The 14,636-nt window shown below is 33.8% G+C and overlaps 1 protein-coding gene across 1 annotated transcript in view; it reads right to left on the reverse strand.

Annotated features, from left to right (window-relative positions):
- LOC114336768 (dynein axonemal heavy chain 10) overlaps positions 1 to 14,636 on the reverse strand; it is an 863,661-nt gene that overhangs the window by 106,733 nt on the left and 742,292 nt on the right. The window contains exons 55-56 of the mRNA XM_050648469.1: positions 4,912 to 5,156; positions 4,667 to 4,858 (exon numbers count right to left, since the gene is read on the reverse strand). Coding sequence (XP_050504426.1) covers positions 4,667 to 4,858; positions 4,912 to 5,156 — 437 coding nt within the window. The remainder of the gene's footprint in view (positions 1 to 4,666; positions 4,859 to 4,911; positions 5,157 to 14,636) is intronic.

Raw genomic sequence — 14,636 nt, forward strand, 5'->3', positions numbered from 1 at the left:
AGAAAAGATTCTTTCCCGAGAGATGCTGCCTCTATCGGAGAAATAACGCAATAGATATCTAAGCGAGGCCGCAAACGGCAGAATTTTTAGTGAGTCGATAGTTTAGTTAAGTACAGAGAGTATGCAGGTGCGGCCTCGCTAAGATGACTCGAAATCGTTTTATATATCAGGTGCGAACTTTTAATTTTTTAGTAGGCGGTTTAAGGACGGGGTCTCGCTGAAAATTTTACTTGGATAAATACTGTGCTCGTATCTCGTGGTAAAATCTAAACCAAAAGTATTGGAGAAATCTATTTTAGTCCATGTGGTGAGACCGCTCCCGTCTGGGAAAATTTCTGATTCGGTTTCTTTGTGGATTCCTATTCAAACATGTCCCCTCTAAACAAATCTGAAGGGTGCCGGGCGGAATTTTTGGGCAGAAACTGTTTAAACAATTTTTATAAACAAATAGAAAAGATCACGTTTTTTTGCCCCGGAACATATATTTTTAAGTTTAGTGGGTCATTCTAAACAAGAAAGGTATCTTGTAATTTTTTTCAAAAATTGATAGTTTTCGAGTTATAGTCGATTTAAAATCTGAAAAGTGCGAAAATGCTCATTTACGAGGCCTAAAAACTCATATTTAAATTAGAACTTTTGAGGTTGCCAGATTCTTAAATTGAAGTTTAAACATTCAGCTTGAAGATTCTAAAGAGTGATTGTGTCTAACCCTAATTTAAACCGTCGTGTTTTAATTGTTAAATATACATGTCCATCCGATTTTTTTGTCGGTGCGGCGCGCTCTATTTCAAAAATCTCCAGTTTTCCTCCAAAAAATATTTTTTCTAGATTTTTTGGGACATTTTAAATAAAATAAGTTTCTTGACATTTTTCTCAAAAGTTAACAGTTTTAAAGTTAACAGTTTTTAAAAGAAACTTTTTATTTATTCTAAGGGACTGTCGGCCCTCGGCAATAACGTTTTCTTTCATTCTGCGTTTAATTTTTTTAAAAATACTTATTAGTTTTCTCAGTATTCGAAAAAAATGAACACATTTAAAACACAGGAAAATTTTGAGAGGCGACATTTTGCGTCTTTCCCCTTAAATTTTTTTGCAACATGAATGAAGCACCCTGTGTATTAAATTAAAAATATACATTCAAGTAAATAAACAATAATATTTTGTTATATCAAAGTTTTCAAACAAATTTTATATAGGGTGTCTGCATAACTAGCAACCATATGGTTTCATATTAATTTTATTAATTATTAATTTTAATTATTATTAATACATTATTAATTTTACGGGAAAAGGTAATACCCAAGTTAAATACATAATCATAATTCATAGAGTATGTGTTTACTTAAGGGTAATTATCATTAGAGTAAAAGATTCACTTTATAGGAGTAAAACTGCTAAGTTGCGTTATGGGTACTAATTTATGTTTCTAGTCGTCAAGGAGTGTGATTTGATGTTTGATTTTCATATGGCAAGCGTAATTCAATCTATCTACATACTTCAAAGAAAAAAATTAGGAAGGGACAATAAAATGTAATATATTTTAGACGGAGTACGTTCAACATTTCAGGACGGGAATAATAAATCATTTTTTCAGTAATAACACAATATTTGATTTTTGAGATTTCTCTAGCTGTTCATGAAATAAATAAAATTGTATATAAAAAATGATTATCTCATTTAAAATAAATATTTCTTATTTACCAATCCTTCGGTTTGGCGCCCCATTGGGGTTACGCACGCGTGCACCGCACGCGTTGCACGCCCGGTTACGGGGCCCTGATATTATTCCAAGTACGCAATAATGAACCACCCGCATCCCTCAAAACGGTATTACTCTCTATACAGTACCGAAATTTCCAAAGGAAAGTTTCAAACGGGCCATACCGCTCCTGAATTTTGCACATGTATAAATATTTTTCGTAGCGCCATCTTATACATAATGGCTACATTAACAGAGCTTAGATTCTTACAGATTCCTATACTGTATTCGTATTATATGTCGAATATTTACGTTTCACATGCCAATTTTTATTAATTTCAGAAATTTATTTTAAAAGTACACCACGCAAAAAGTACTTTATTAATTCACATTTTTTTAACGTTATATCCTTCCATTACTTCTACTGTAGTGCTAAACGGAATTTTATCATGAAATTCATTTAAATACTTAAGTAATTTAGATATAAACGCTCTTATATTTATTGAGAAAAAGGCAAAACTTTCACATTTTTTTATAAACAATACACAACAGGTAGGATAACAAAAATATGGCTGGAACTAGCGACATATATTGTTAGTAGGTTAAGCATTTTTCGGTATACATATATGCTCTAGATTATGAGTGGTGTACTTTATAAAGGTGATGGGATCGGCTATACTTATAACATTACCAATGGCCCGCCTTAATATCAGACTGAGTGACTGAATGGGTGGATGAGAAGGCGTGCATAGATGAAAGCATGAATGATTGGAGTTGCTCGTAACTGTCAACTGGCATTCTTTGGTTGGTTCCATCTTGGTTTGGGTGGCGTCCTGGCTGCCCCACTACCCCGCGCGCGCCGACCGGTCAGGTGCGGCGCGCGGGGGCGGGGGGCGGCCAGGCGGCCGGCTAATCCGTGGAATACATGCTGGGAGTGCCGGAGGGGAGCTATGAGTAAGGTCGACGGGTCAGATATGCTCGCTAAGAGCGGTTCCGGACCCGCCGGCTGGAGAAAGAGAAGGTGGGTTTAGTCGGTAGACGGCCCGGCAAGATAGAGATAGGACGGGCTGAATCCGACACACCTGGGACACTTTCCCAGACGGTCTTAAGAAGATTCCCACCTCCCAAAAAAAAAAAAAAAAGTTTACCGAAGCAAGTCGCCTCACCATCAAACTCTTCTCTTTTATACGAGCTTAGGAACGGCTATCTTGCTGTTAAGTTAGCAACTATATTCTTCTTCAAGTGCCATCCCCGCGACGAACGTCGGCAATCATAATATCTATTCAGATTTTGGAGATGGCTGCTCTGAAAAGTTCGTTTGATGTACATCCGTACCATTCTCTCAGGTTGCGCAGCCACGATATTCTGCGTCTCCCTATGCTTCTTTTTCCTTGAATCTTTCCCTATGACATAATGAGTTGGAGAAAGTTGTATCTCTCTTCACGTGTAATATGCCCGAGATATTCCAGTTTTCTGGTTTTGATTGTATTTAAGACTTCCATTTCGTTATTCATCTTTCTCAGAACCTCTTTGTGACGTGTTCTGTCCATGATATTTTCAGAATTCTTCTATATACCCTTACGTCACGACTTCCAGATGTGCAATATATTATCTTGTTATTTATAGTATCATGTATATACCCACAACTAGAATGATTTCAGTTTTTTCATTGATGCCGCATTCAAGGTCCAAGCTTCCATTCCGTAAAACAGAGCCGAGAAATTTTAGCACCTAGCCAATCTTACTCTTAGCTCTAACTTTAGATCTCTTGTGCATTTTCCTCATTTTGTTAAAATTCGCTGTATCCTTTTCTATTCCAGTTTTAATCTCCTGGAAGTAATCATTTGTGGAGTTGATCATTGTTCCAAGATTTGTATATTGGTCTACTGTTCGACACCAATATGTGTTCAGTGCTTTGTGTTAATTCAGATTGCAACAAAAAAAACAAACTATTAAATATTATGTGAGACAAGTGAACAAGACATTGAAGAGGATAAATATAAGGTTAACTTTTTAAGAAAACACGGACACAAGTTTGTGTTTCCTCATGTCCAAGATGAGGCAATAGTGTCAATTGATGATATTGTTTCCCTTCTTCCAGCACCTTTAAATTCACGTGGTGCTTGTAGATTACGTACAACTTATAAATTTGGTATTGACTTTAGTTTTTACAATATGATGTAAGATTTTTCAAGAATTTTATATTAAACAATTTTTTTTTGGCAAGTGACCACTGTGTTTTATTTTTGTGGCCACTCTACCCCTAGTGTGGGGTACAGTGGTCATAATTGGGAGGTGGTAAAAATTTTTAGTTTTTCTTGAGGGTATTATTTTTGTTTTGTAATATATGTACTTCTTAAAGGTGCTATTGATTCTGCTTTATATTTCCCTTAACGAAAAATTCCTATAATTTAATTTATACAGTGATCAGCGCGCTAATAACCGGCAAAATAACGCATAAGATGGAAAACATAAAACATTGCGAAACAAAAAGAGATGAAACTGGTGGAGGTGGAAATTATTATAATAAACATATAAATAATTAACATTACATTACATAGTTTCCCACCTTTAGACGTCTGTGACAGGAGTATTTTATAAAATTCTACTGTCACAGTGACAGTTGTCGTACTCCTCTGATACGTCTAAAGGTGAAAAACTATGTAAAGAAAGGTTAATTTGTACGTTTATACCCATAATTTACACCTCCACTAGTTTCATCTCTTTTTGTTTCGCAATGTATTATGTTTTCCATTTTTTGCGCTATTACTGTATAGCACTGTATAACAAATCAGTATAATAAAAAATATAAACTTCGTCTCTTAAAGATTCTTATGTTTGCGGATATTTATGATCAACAAGAACAGGCCATTTGTCAAGAATTAACTTCACCTGTTTGTAATATTAATTCAATTTTTATATTACTCTTTAGAAAAAATATATAACTTATCAATCAAACAAAATTACCTGTCACCTAATTTCATAAGTTCTACCGTAGGATCAGAGCCAGGGCTAAGAATAAATAACACTGGCATTAAAGGACTACTTTGATCATAAATACTATCCAGACTTATTACGGGGGGCATGATAAATTCTTCTCCCATTATATTTGTAATATAATTTCCTACAGCTCTATATACTCGGTCTACTCGAAAGCACCTACGACAAGGTGATTAGAAGAGTCAACAAATGATTTATCAATTTTTATTTACCTGAGCAACATTAAAATATGAAACTGTGGCAGTTTTTCTTTGTATTTGCATGGAAATTCTTCATCTTCTGGACTATCGTGGTCGTACCATGTATACCATTGTTCCATGAATTTTTCAAGTTGTGATGGTAGTTCCCAGAATGAATCTGGAAAGTCTACAGATAATCTCACAATGTTTTCCCAATTTTGCGCAGAGATCCATGGGGCAGGACATTCCCTGGCTGTTCTTTCTAGAGTCACAGTACCCTAAAAATAAATATATATAGTAGGCCTGGATGCCGCGTACCAAAAAAAAAGTTGATTAATAGCAAGCTGAAAATTTGTTAATAGCTTAACGGTATCCAGTCGGACAAACTTTGATGTATGGGAACACTGGGACAGGGGAAGTTTGAATTGTAGAACAGGTTAAAAATTTGGAACGACAGATTACGAAAACGTTTCCTGTATTTTGTCTGGCAATACTTCCAATTGATTTGTTACCATTTCATTAAACTCTCATGCAAAATCTGACTGGTATTTTGAAATGCACGAGAAATTGCTAAGAAAGCACTTAAGATCATGTACCATGTCCTTGCAAATTATTATTACCATGTCCTTAGTTACCATCATAGCTATCTTAATTTTATTCACTGCCACCCTGAATAGCATGCTTGTATTAACACAATACTAATCTCGCAAGTTCTTTAACCATGAGATTCTTTTTCGTCCTGGATTGCGTTTGCCTGCTATTTTTCCTTGCGCATAATATTTTGCAGAAACCTATATTTGGGGCCTCTCGTTACATGTCCAAAATACTCCAGCTTTATCTGCTTGCTGCTTTTTATAATCTCAGTAGTCTTGATGAGACGTTCTAGTATTGTGGAGTTTAGAATCTTCTCCACCCAGGAAACTTTTAAAACTCTTCTATAGCACCACATTTAGAAAGCCTCAAGTCGATTCATATCAATTTTGTTTACAGTTTAGGACTCGACACCATAAAGTAAGACCGAAAACACGTAAGAGCGAAGTAGGCGAATCCTCAATGCCAATTTTAGGTCTATGTTACATAACACCTCTGGCCTGCTCTATCCTAGATCTAATTTGGCCGTGACTTTTAGGGAATGCATATAGATTTTCACTTAAAAAAAATCAAACAAGATAGAACTTTTTGTAATTGCATTAAGAAATGTTTAATAAACAACATATGAAACAATTCTACTCGAGAAGTGGGTGCTTCATTTTTTATTAAACAAATGAACTACGAAATTAGATGGTTTTTTAAATAACTCCAAAAATTTAATTTTTAGAAAAAAACTGACTTGACCATTGAAAAATTCAGAAAATTTTACAAAAAAAAACTTATATAAAGATTTTTCTAAAATTAAATCTGTATCTTCTATATTTTTTTATTTATTACGCTAAAGTCACCCTTCTCACAAACATTGGCGCACTGTAAACTAGCGTACGGCGAAGTGCACGGTTGAGTTATTTTAATGTAATTCTTTAACTAATGGATCAAATGAAATTTTACAAATTGATCATGAAAGAAGAATAATTAAGCTATTTTATGATTATAATAAAAAGAAATAAAATGTATGAGCATAAGTACGGTGGGAGCGGAAAATGAGCCTTACATGAATTTTGTTTAAAAATGATTTAAAAATGTGTAACTAATACAATTTTTCTTATAAAACCCTAAATTTTGCACAATTTACCTTTCAGGTATCTTATAAAATCATGTTTCATTCAAAAATAATCTCAAACATCTAATTCAGATGATATGGCGTCTCAAACAATGTAATTTTTGAAATCTTCGTAGTTTTATAGAATTACCACCATTTTAAGACGGTATTACTCAAGTTTGAATAGATATATTACAGTTTTATAAGTGCTTTTTTAAAGCTTAGGATGTACTCTTTAAAATGCACTAAATTATTTTACTTTAGAAATGAACTAGCCTATTTCTTTTTGAGAAAATTAAGAAAGATAACAAAAATTTAATACAAAAACCGAAAATTACCAAAAAAAAAAATGTTTATACAAAGTGATCAAAACTTTTTTCTGTAAAACTTACCAAAACTACATTTAATAATAAGCTTCAACAATAATAAATGTTTAGCAAAAAAATTTTTTTAGCTCTTATACAGTATGTCTGCGTAACTTGGAACCTATTGATAATTTTTTTATTATCAGTTTTACGAAAAAAAGTTATTCTTTATAAAACACTCTGCATCGTATATAATCTAAAATGCAATCATCAAATATCAAATTTAATTAATTTTATATGAGGTATGTCAAAAAATATGAATTTCACTCAAGAGTAAAGTACCGTTACATTTCACAATATCGAAAATTGTTATTAAGAAAAGTTGTTTGGAATTAAAAAATTTGTTTTAGTGTTCAATTACATCCTTCTAATTAAAATATTGTGAATAATAAAGGCACTTAGAAAAATTCATATTTTTTACATACCTCGTATAAAATTAAAAAAGTTTGATATCTGATGGTTGTATCTTAGATTTTAGACCAGGGAGAGCATTTTATGTAGAATAACTTTTTTTCGTAAAAGTGATAATAAAATAGTTATCATAATTGTAATAAAATGATGTCTCCGTAATTTGAGAAAAACTAGAAAATTTTTTTTTCGGTTACAATGATGTAATTGTATATTTAAACCTAGTTTTTAATTTCAAACAACTTTTCATAATAGCATTTTTTGATATTCTGGAATATAAAGGTACTTTACTCTTTAACGAAATTCATATTTTTGACGTAACTCGTATAAAATTCATAAAATTTGATATCTGATGGTTGAGTTTTAGATTATTGACTATCCAGAGCATTTTATGAAAAATAACTTTTTTCGTAAAATTGATAATAAAAAAGTTTTCCATGTAGATCCTAGCTACGCAGACATACTGTATAAGAGCCTTCTGTATAAGAATTTTCAAATTGCAATGCCATATTCGGATTCAGCATAATCAAAAACAAAATAGAAACATATTTGATCAAAGTAAGATGATGAATTTAACAATATTTTTTAAATTATTAATACAAAACAATTGTTATTGTTTAAACAATTAATAAACAATTAGCGGCCTAATCTGCGAGTAGAACTTTTTACTTTAACATGTATACAGGGTGTTTCATTAATAATTGTCCATATAATAACTGGAGAAACCTTAGCACAAAATACGAAGATTTAACCTAAAACACTTATAAAATATGGTTCCTTACTGAGTTTCAGGGTGTTTTATCTGAAAATTTAAAAACAATTTTTGTTCAGCATTTTAAAACTTTTCGACGTATCCTTTTCATACCTGGCAGGTAGTATAGGTACTGTACAAACTACTAAATTATGTTAAACAAAGGTTTCTGGCTATTACCAGAGGCGTACGACGGGGGAAAGTGAATGGTTGACCTTTTCCAAATTCTACGCCACTGGCGAAATTGCTATTTTAGTTCAATTTTTGGATTCTCCAACACTTTCTATGAAAATAATATACTCTTCATTCGTAACGATAAAGTCATTAGTTTTCGAGATCTTTGAAGTTAAAAATGAAACGACACGTTTATTTTGATTAATGTATTGTGTCGCTTCATTTTTAATTTCAAACATCTCGAAAACTAATCATTTTATCGTTACGAATGAAGAGTATAATATTTACATAAAAAGTATTGCAAAATTAAAAAATTACACTAAAATAGTCATTTCGTCAGTGGCGTAGAATTTGGGAAGGGTCAACCAGCCACTATCCCCTGTCGTACGCCTCTGGTAGTAGCTAGAAACGTTAATTTATCTTAATTTAGTAGGGTGTACAGTACCTACACTTTCTGCCAAGTATGATAAGGATACGCCAAATAGTTTTAAAGTACTGGGTACAAATAATTTTTAAATTTTAATCATATGAATCATAACATAAATTAATCAAAATAACTGTGCCGTTTCATATTTAACTTCAAATATCTCGAAAACTAATGACTTTGTCGTTACCAATGACGAGTATATTATTTACGTAGAAAGTATTGGAGAATGTAAAACTGGAAACACTAAAATGGTAATTCCTCTAGTGGCGTATAATTTGAGAAGGGTCAACCATTCACCATCCCCTGTCGTACGCCTCTGGTAGTAGCTAAAAACGTTTGTTTATCATAATTTAGTAGGATGTCTAGTAGTCGCACTTTCTGACAAGTATGAAAAGGATACGTCGAATAGTTTTAAAATGCTGAGCAAAAATAATTTTTAAATTTTTAGATAAACCACCCTGTAACTCAGTAAGGAACCACATTTTATTTAAGTTAAATCTTCGTATTTTGTGCTCCAGTTTCTCCAGTTACTATATGGACAATTATTAATGAAACACCCTGTATAAAAAAAAGTTTTAGAAAAATATAAGCTTGTTTGAATTTTTCCGAAACAATGCATGTTTTCGTTCTAATTGCACTCCCCTATTTGTGCCTTACAATTTAATTGCTGTCCAAGGTAAACGATTTTATCAACTTACTCAAGTTTACTGTTATTTACATAGACGGTTTTGGTTTTATATTCTCTTGTTTACTTATTACGAGTATTTTGTTTTTCCGTATATTCAGATCCAGACCTGTCTCCCTACAACTCTCATCGACACTATCAAATAGTGTTTGCAGATCTTCTTGAGTAGAAGCTAGGAGTACTGTATCGTCCGCATATCGCAAATTATTAATGACTTCACCGTTCACAAGTCTCCCATCTTGTTTTTCAGAAAGAGAGAAAGAGAGAAAGAAAAAAAATGGAGAAAGAGGGAAAGAAAGAAAGCACTAGAATATAATAAACCTGCGCAGTGGTGTCATGGTGTGGGAACGCGTGGGAACGCCGTTCCCACACTGGTTAAGAAAAGAAAAAAAATAATAGAGAATTTAGGTTTTGTAAACAAAAATTAGCAATGCGTTCCGGCACTGCGTTCCCGCACTGCTAATTTTGCCATGACACCACTGAACCTGCGATTACTGCTTAATAGTTCTAACTAAAGCCTTCGATTGTATAAGGTTAGGAAATTTGTTAAGATTGCTAAAGGAGAAAAATCAGCACAAGATGATAAGCATAATTAAATACATTAATACCAACGTTAATACGAAGAACAAAACCAGAATAGAAGTCGGGAATGAACTAACATCGGAAGTAGAAATCAACTCGGGAGTCAGAGAAGGGGATAGCCTGAGCCCATTGGTTTTTAATTTGGTAATGGATAAAATCATAGAAAATATTAGAAATACAGAAAAAGGATATAAGATGGCAGAAAAACAAATAAAAATCCTCTGTTATATGAGGATAACCTACAGCGAATGGCACAAACTTTCAATACAGTGGCGAAAAAATACAGCATGAAAATATCAACAGCTAAGACGAAATCTCTGGTAGTATCAAGGGAACCCATAAGATGCAAAATAGTAATTAGGAACGAACTAATTATTGAACAAATCTCGAGATTCGAATATCTGAGAGTCGAAATATGTAGTTATGGAGATGTTAAAGAGAGCGTCCGAAAGCAAGCAAATAAAGCCAATTACGTGTCAGGATGTCTGAGGGATGTCGTCTGGAGCAGCGGTTCTCAATCTGTGGTACATGTACCACTGGTGGTACATTTCATTTTTTGAGGTGGTACACAAAACGCAAAAACAGCCAAAATCAGCACCACTTTTATAGTTAATTAGATCACCTAGTTAGATTATGTATTTCAGTTAGGTGGTACCAAAAATAATAAAAAGTATTTGGTGGTACATGACACAAAAAGATTGAGAACCGCTGGTCTGGAGAAATAAAGATATGAGGCTGAAAGGGAAAGTAAGCATATACAAATCATGTGTAAGACCGATCATGACGTACGCGATAGAAACAAGATGTGACACAGCAGAAAGCAAAAGGATACTGAGAACATCAGAAATGAGAACGTTGAAGTCAATAACTAGGAAAACACTGAGAGACAGAATACCTACCGAACGACAGAATTAGAGATTTTTGTAACATACAAGACACAGTACGGTGGGGAAGACAGAGAAAACGAGAGTGGAATCAGCATGTGACGAGAATGGACAGCGAGAGAATAGCCCGTATAGCCAGGGATTCAAAGCCAAAAGGCAAGGGACCAATAGGAAGGCCCTTTTAAAGGTGGTGAGCTGCTCAAAATTAACTCAAAATTAAGCTCGAGACATTTTTTAGAATTGATGATAGATAGCGCTGTAATTGGAAAGACAAGATAAGATAAGATCTATCAACAAATGTAAAAAATGTCTTGAATAAATGTTACTTACGTTTTTATCAGGTTTTCAAATCTGCAATAAAAAATGGGGGTTCCTATTTAATATTTTAAAGTTAACCCCACCAAACCTCCATGGGATGAAATGGGGGGGGGAGGGGTCGTGTTTAACGTTATTCCATAGATTTTGGAAAAATATTTAAGACGTGTTTTTTGGTATTTCATTTTTTTTATTGGCTTTAGGATTAGACCATGCGGCCAAAAACAAAGTAAATAGTACATACATAAACATAATATATCTTATCTAAACTATCTAATTAGTAATCTAAGTTAAGGTTATCTAAGTCTGACCGACCTTTTTGTTAAGAATAGATATAATAAACATTTCATTTTCAAAGTGAATTTTTGCTAAATTAATCTTAATAAAAATTTTGGGATAAGGACAAGGGTCACACTTTTCTCATTGAAGGGTTTTTCTTTTTTCTTAATAATTATTGATTACCTATATACCCACCCCACAAGGTAAGGCAGGCATGTAGGAAATCAAAAGGAAAGACATTTAAGGTTACAAGCCTAATCTAGTCATTATATAACTTAATTTTACAGTCATATAGGAAAAACAAAATAAAATCAAAAATACGTTTATCACTCAGTGCCAAAAGATACATAACATTATAGGGACCGTAAACGTTTAAACTTCTTACAATTAAAAAATATATGATCCAAATATATGATCTCAAATTAGATATTAACAGTAAAATGGATGCATTTGATAATAAACTGGCCGAATTAAATGAAAAATTAAAGCAGATTGACTCTCTTAAATCAGTAGAATTTGCGGATAATATAGCTAACGAAGCTGTTGATCGTATTACAAGAGCCAAAAATGTGTTAATCAGAGGCGTCCCCGAAGTGGGTTCTACATCTCAGGCTAAAAAAGATCATGACAATAATGTTATTTACATCGGTATTGAGTTCTGTTGGGTGTCAAGAAACTCCGCTGAGTTTTTACAGGGTTGGCAAACCTAATCAACGTTTCCCTCGTATGTTAAAAGTGGTTATGTCTTCCGACTATTTTGCTAAACAAATTCTACGCAACAAATCCAAGCTTCTAGAAGATAAAGACACTGAATCCTTCTCCATAATTGACGACAAAACTCCAATTCAACAACAACGTCTGAAAGACCTTCGAAGCGAACTGGAAACTAGAAAAAACAATGGTGAACGGGACTTGACAATTAAGTACATCCAAGGCATTCCTAAAATTACTACATTTCGCCATTGACCCAAACTCCTCTATGTTCAACGATTGGCTACTTCTTTATACAAACATTGCTTCACTTAATGCTAAATTTACTGAATTTGTATGTAATATTCAATTAATAACACCTCATATTATCTGTATAGCTGAAAGTTGGTTGAATAATAATATTCCTGACTCTTTAATTGCCATACCTAGTTACACTATTTATCGTAAAGACCGACAAAATCGCGTAGGAGGTGGGGTCTGTATTTATCTTTCGGAGTTAATTACTAATAACTTTTCTATTTGTGCTAAAGATATTCAGACTGCCGGATTAGATATTCTTCACCTGACTATCACCAGAAATTCATTTACCATGAATCTAATTTGCTTGTATCGTCCCCCTGATACCCAACCAGGAACTGATAATCTTTTTATTGAATTACTTGAGGAAATATCACTTCTTGACAATCTTGTTATCGTAGGTGACTTTAACTTTCCCGATATCTCATGGCCAGCTATTTCGTTATCTGACGGTGTTAGCTCTCATAATTTATTTAAAAATTTTATTATAAATTCCAACCTGTCGCAACTTATCACCAAACCTACTAGATTTAGACTTAATAATCAACCATCAACGGTCGACCTGGTAATTACAAACGAAGAACAATTAATTTCAACGATAGACATATCTTCTCCAATTGGAAAATCCGATCATGCAGTGATAACTTTCCACATTCAGTTTAACTTATCGAAAAGTCTTAACAAAATGTATACAAAGACTATAACAGTTACAGATTTCTTTAAAGTTAATTCCGCTTTACATCAACTTAATTGGAATAACCTTTTTCATAACTTAATCGATCCCTCGTCAATGTGGGACACTTTTCTTGACACTACAACTAGAACTATTTCAGTTCATACAACTGAACGTCAGCTGTTTAGAAATCAATTAAAACCTTGGATCAACCTTGCCGCTACACGCTTAATTCGACATAAACGGAAGCTTTGGCAATCTTATAAACGCACAGGTTCCCTTGATGATTTTCTTGTTCACCGTAGATTTTCCAATAGAGTAAAACAATATTTGCTAAACCTAAGGAAAGATTTTGAAGAATCTATCATTGCAAGTGATAATAGTAAGAAAATTTTCCGGTACATTCGCACATCTTTATCATCTAAAGTCTCCATACCATTGCTTCAAAAAGCCGACGGGTCTTTATGTTCCTCGAATAAAGAATCCTCTGATGCTTTATCGCTGTTTTTCACTCAGGTTTTTACAGATGAACCTAATGATGCCGTTCCTCAAATAATGTGTCCACGTTTGCATGCAACTCTTAATGACATCTCTTTTACACCGGAGGTAATTAAACAACATTTGCGGAAACTACGCAACAATTCATCGCCTGGTTTGGACGGACTAACCTCCTTTTTCCTAAAACAATGCGCAGATTCTGTAGCAATCCCTCTATCCCTTATGATGAATACTTCCTTTAATCAGGGTTATCTCCCTTCATCGTGGAAATTGGCTTCGGTTACTCCTATTTTTAAGAAAGGCAATAAACTTGATTGCAATAATTATCGCCCAATCAGCCTAGTACCTATTGTCAGCAAGATCATGGAAGCCATTATTTCTGAAGCTATGTCTGAGTTTCTCCTTCACGAAAATGTGATTCCTCACCAACAACATGGTTTTATTAAAGGTCGTTCAGCAATCACGAATTTACTCCATTGTGTTAACGATTGGTCGTCATCTTTAAACGATCGGCATCCTGTTGACGTAGTCTACTTAGACTTCTCCAAAGCTTTCGACCGTGTTCCCAAGCGTCGACTACTAGCTAAATTGGATCACTTTGGTATCCGCGGAAAGTTAAACCTTTGGATTCAGAATTTCCTATCTGATAGGTATTTCCGAGTTCGTGTTGGGGAAGCATATTCATCAGATAAACCTGTCAAGAGCGGAGTTCCACAAGGATCGGTACTTGGACCACTTCTCTTCTGTGTCTATACAAGCGATCTTCCACTCATTATATCTAGTAAGGTTTCCATTTACGCTGATGATACCAAGTTGTACGTTAATCCTATTGTTAAACAACATGTTCTTCAACATGATCTCGATACAATATTGAAGTGGTCCTTGGAATGGTTACTTCCTCTAAACATTGAGAAATGCGTTGTACTACACATTGGCAAGAACAACCCGTCACTACCGTACTTTATAAATGGACATCCCTTAAGCTCGGTAACCTCCCACAACGACCTCGGAGTGAT

The sequence above is a fragment of the Diabrotica virgifera genome, chromosome 4, assembly GCF_917563875.1.
Source record: "Diabrotica virgifera virgifera chromosome 4, PGI_DIABVI_V3a".
In the NCBI taxonomy this organism is placed as follows: domain Eukaryota; kingdom Metazoa; phylum Arthropoda; class Insecta; order Coleoptera; family Chrysomelidae; genus Diabrotica; species Diabrotica virgifera.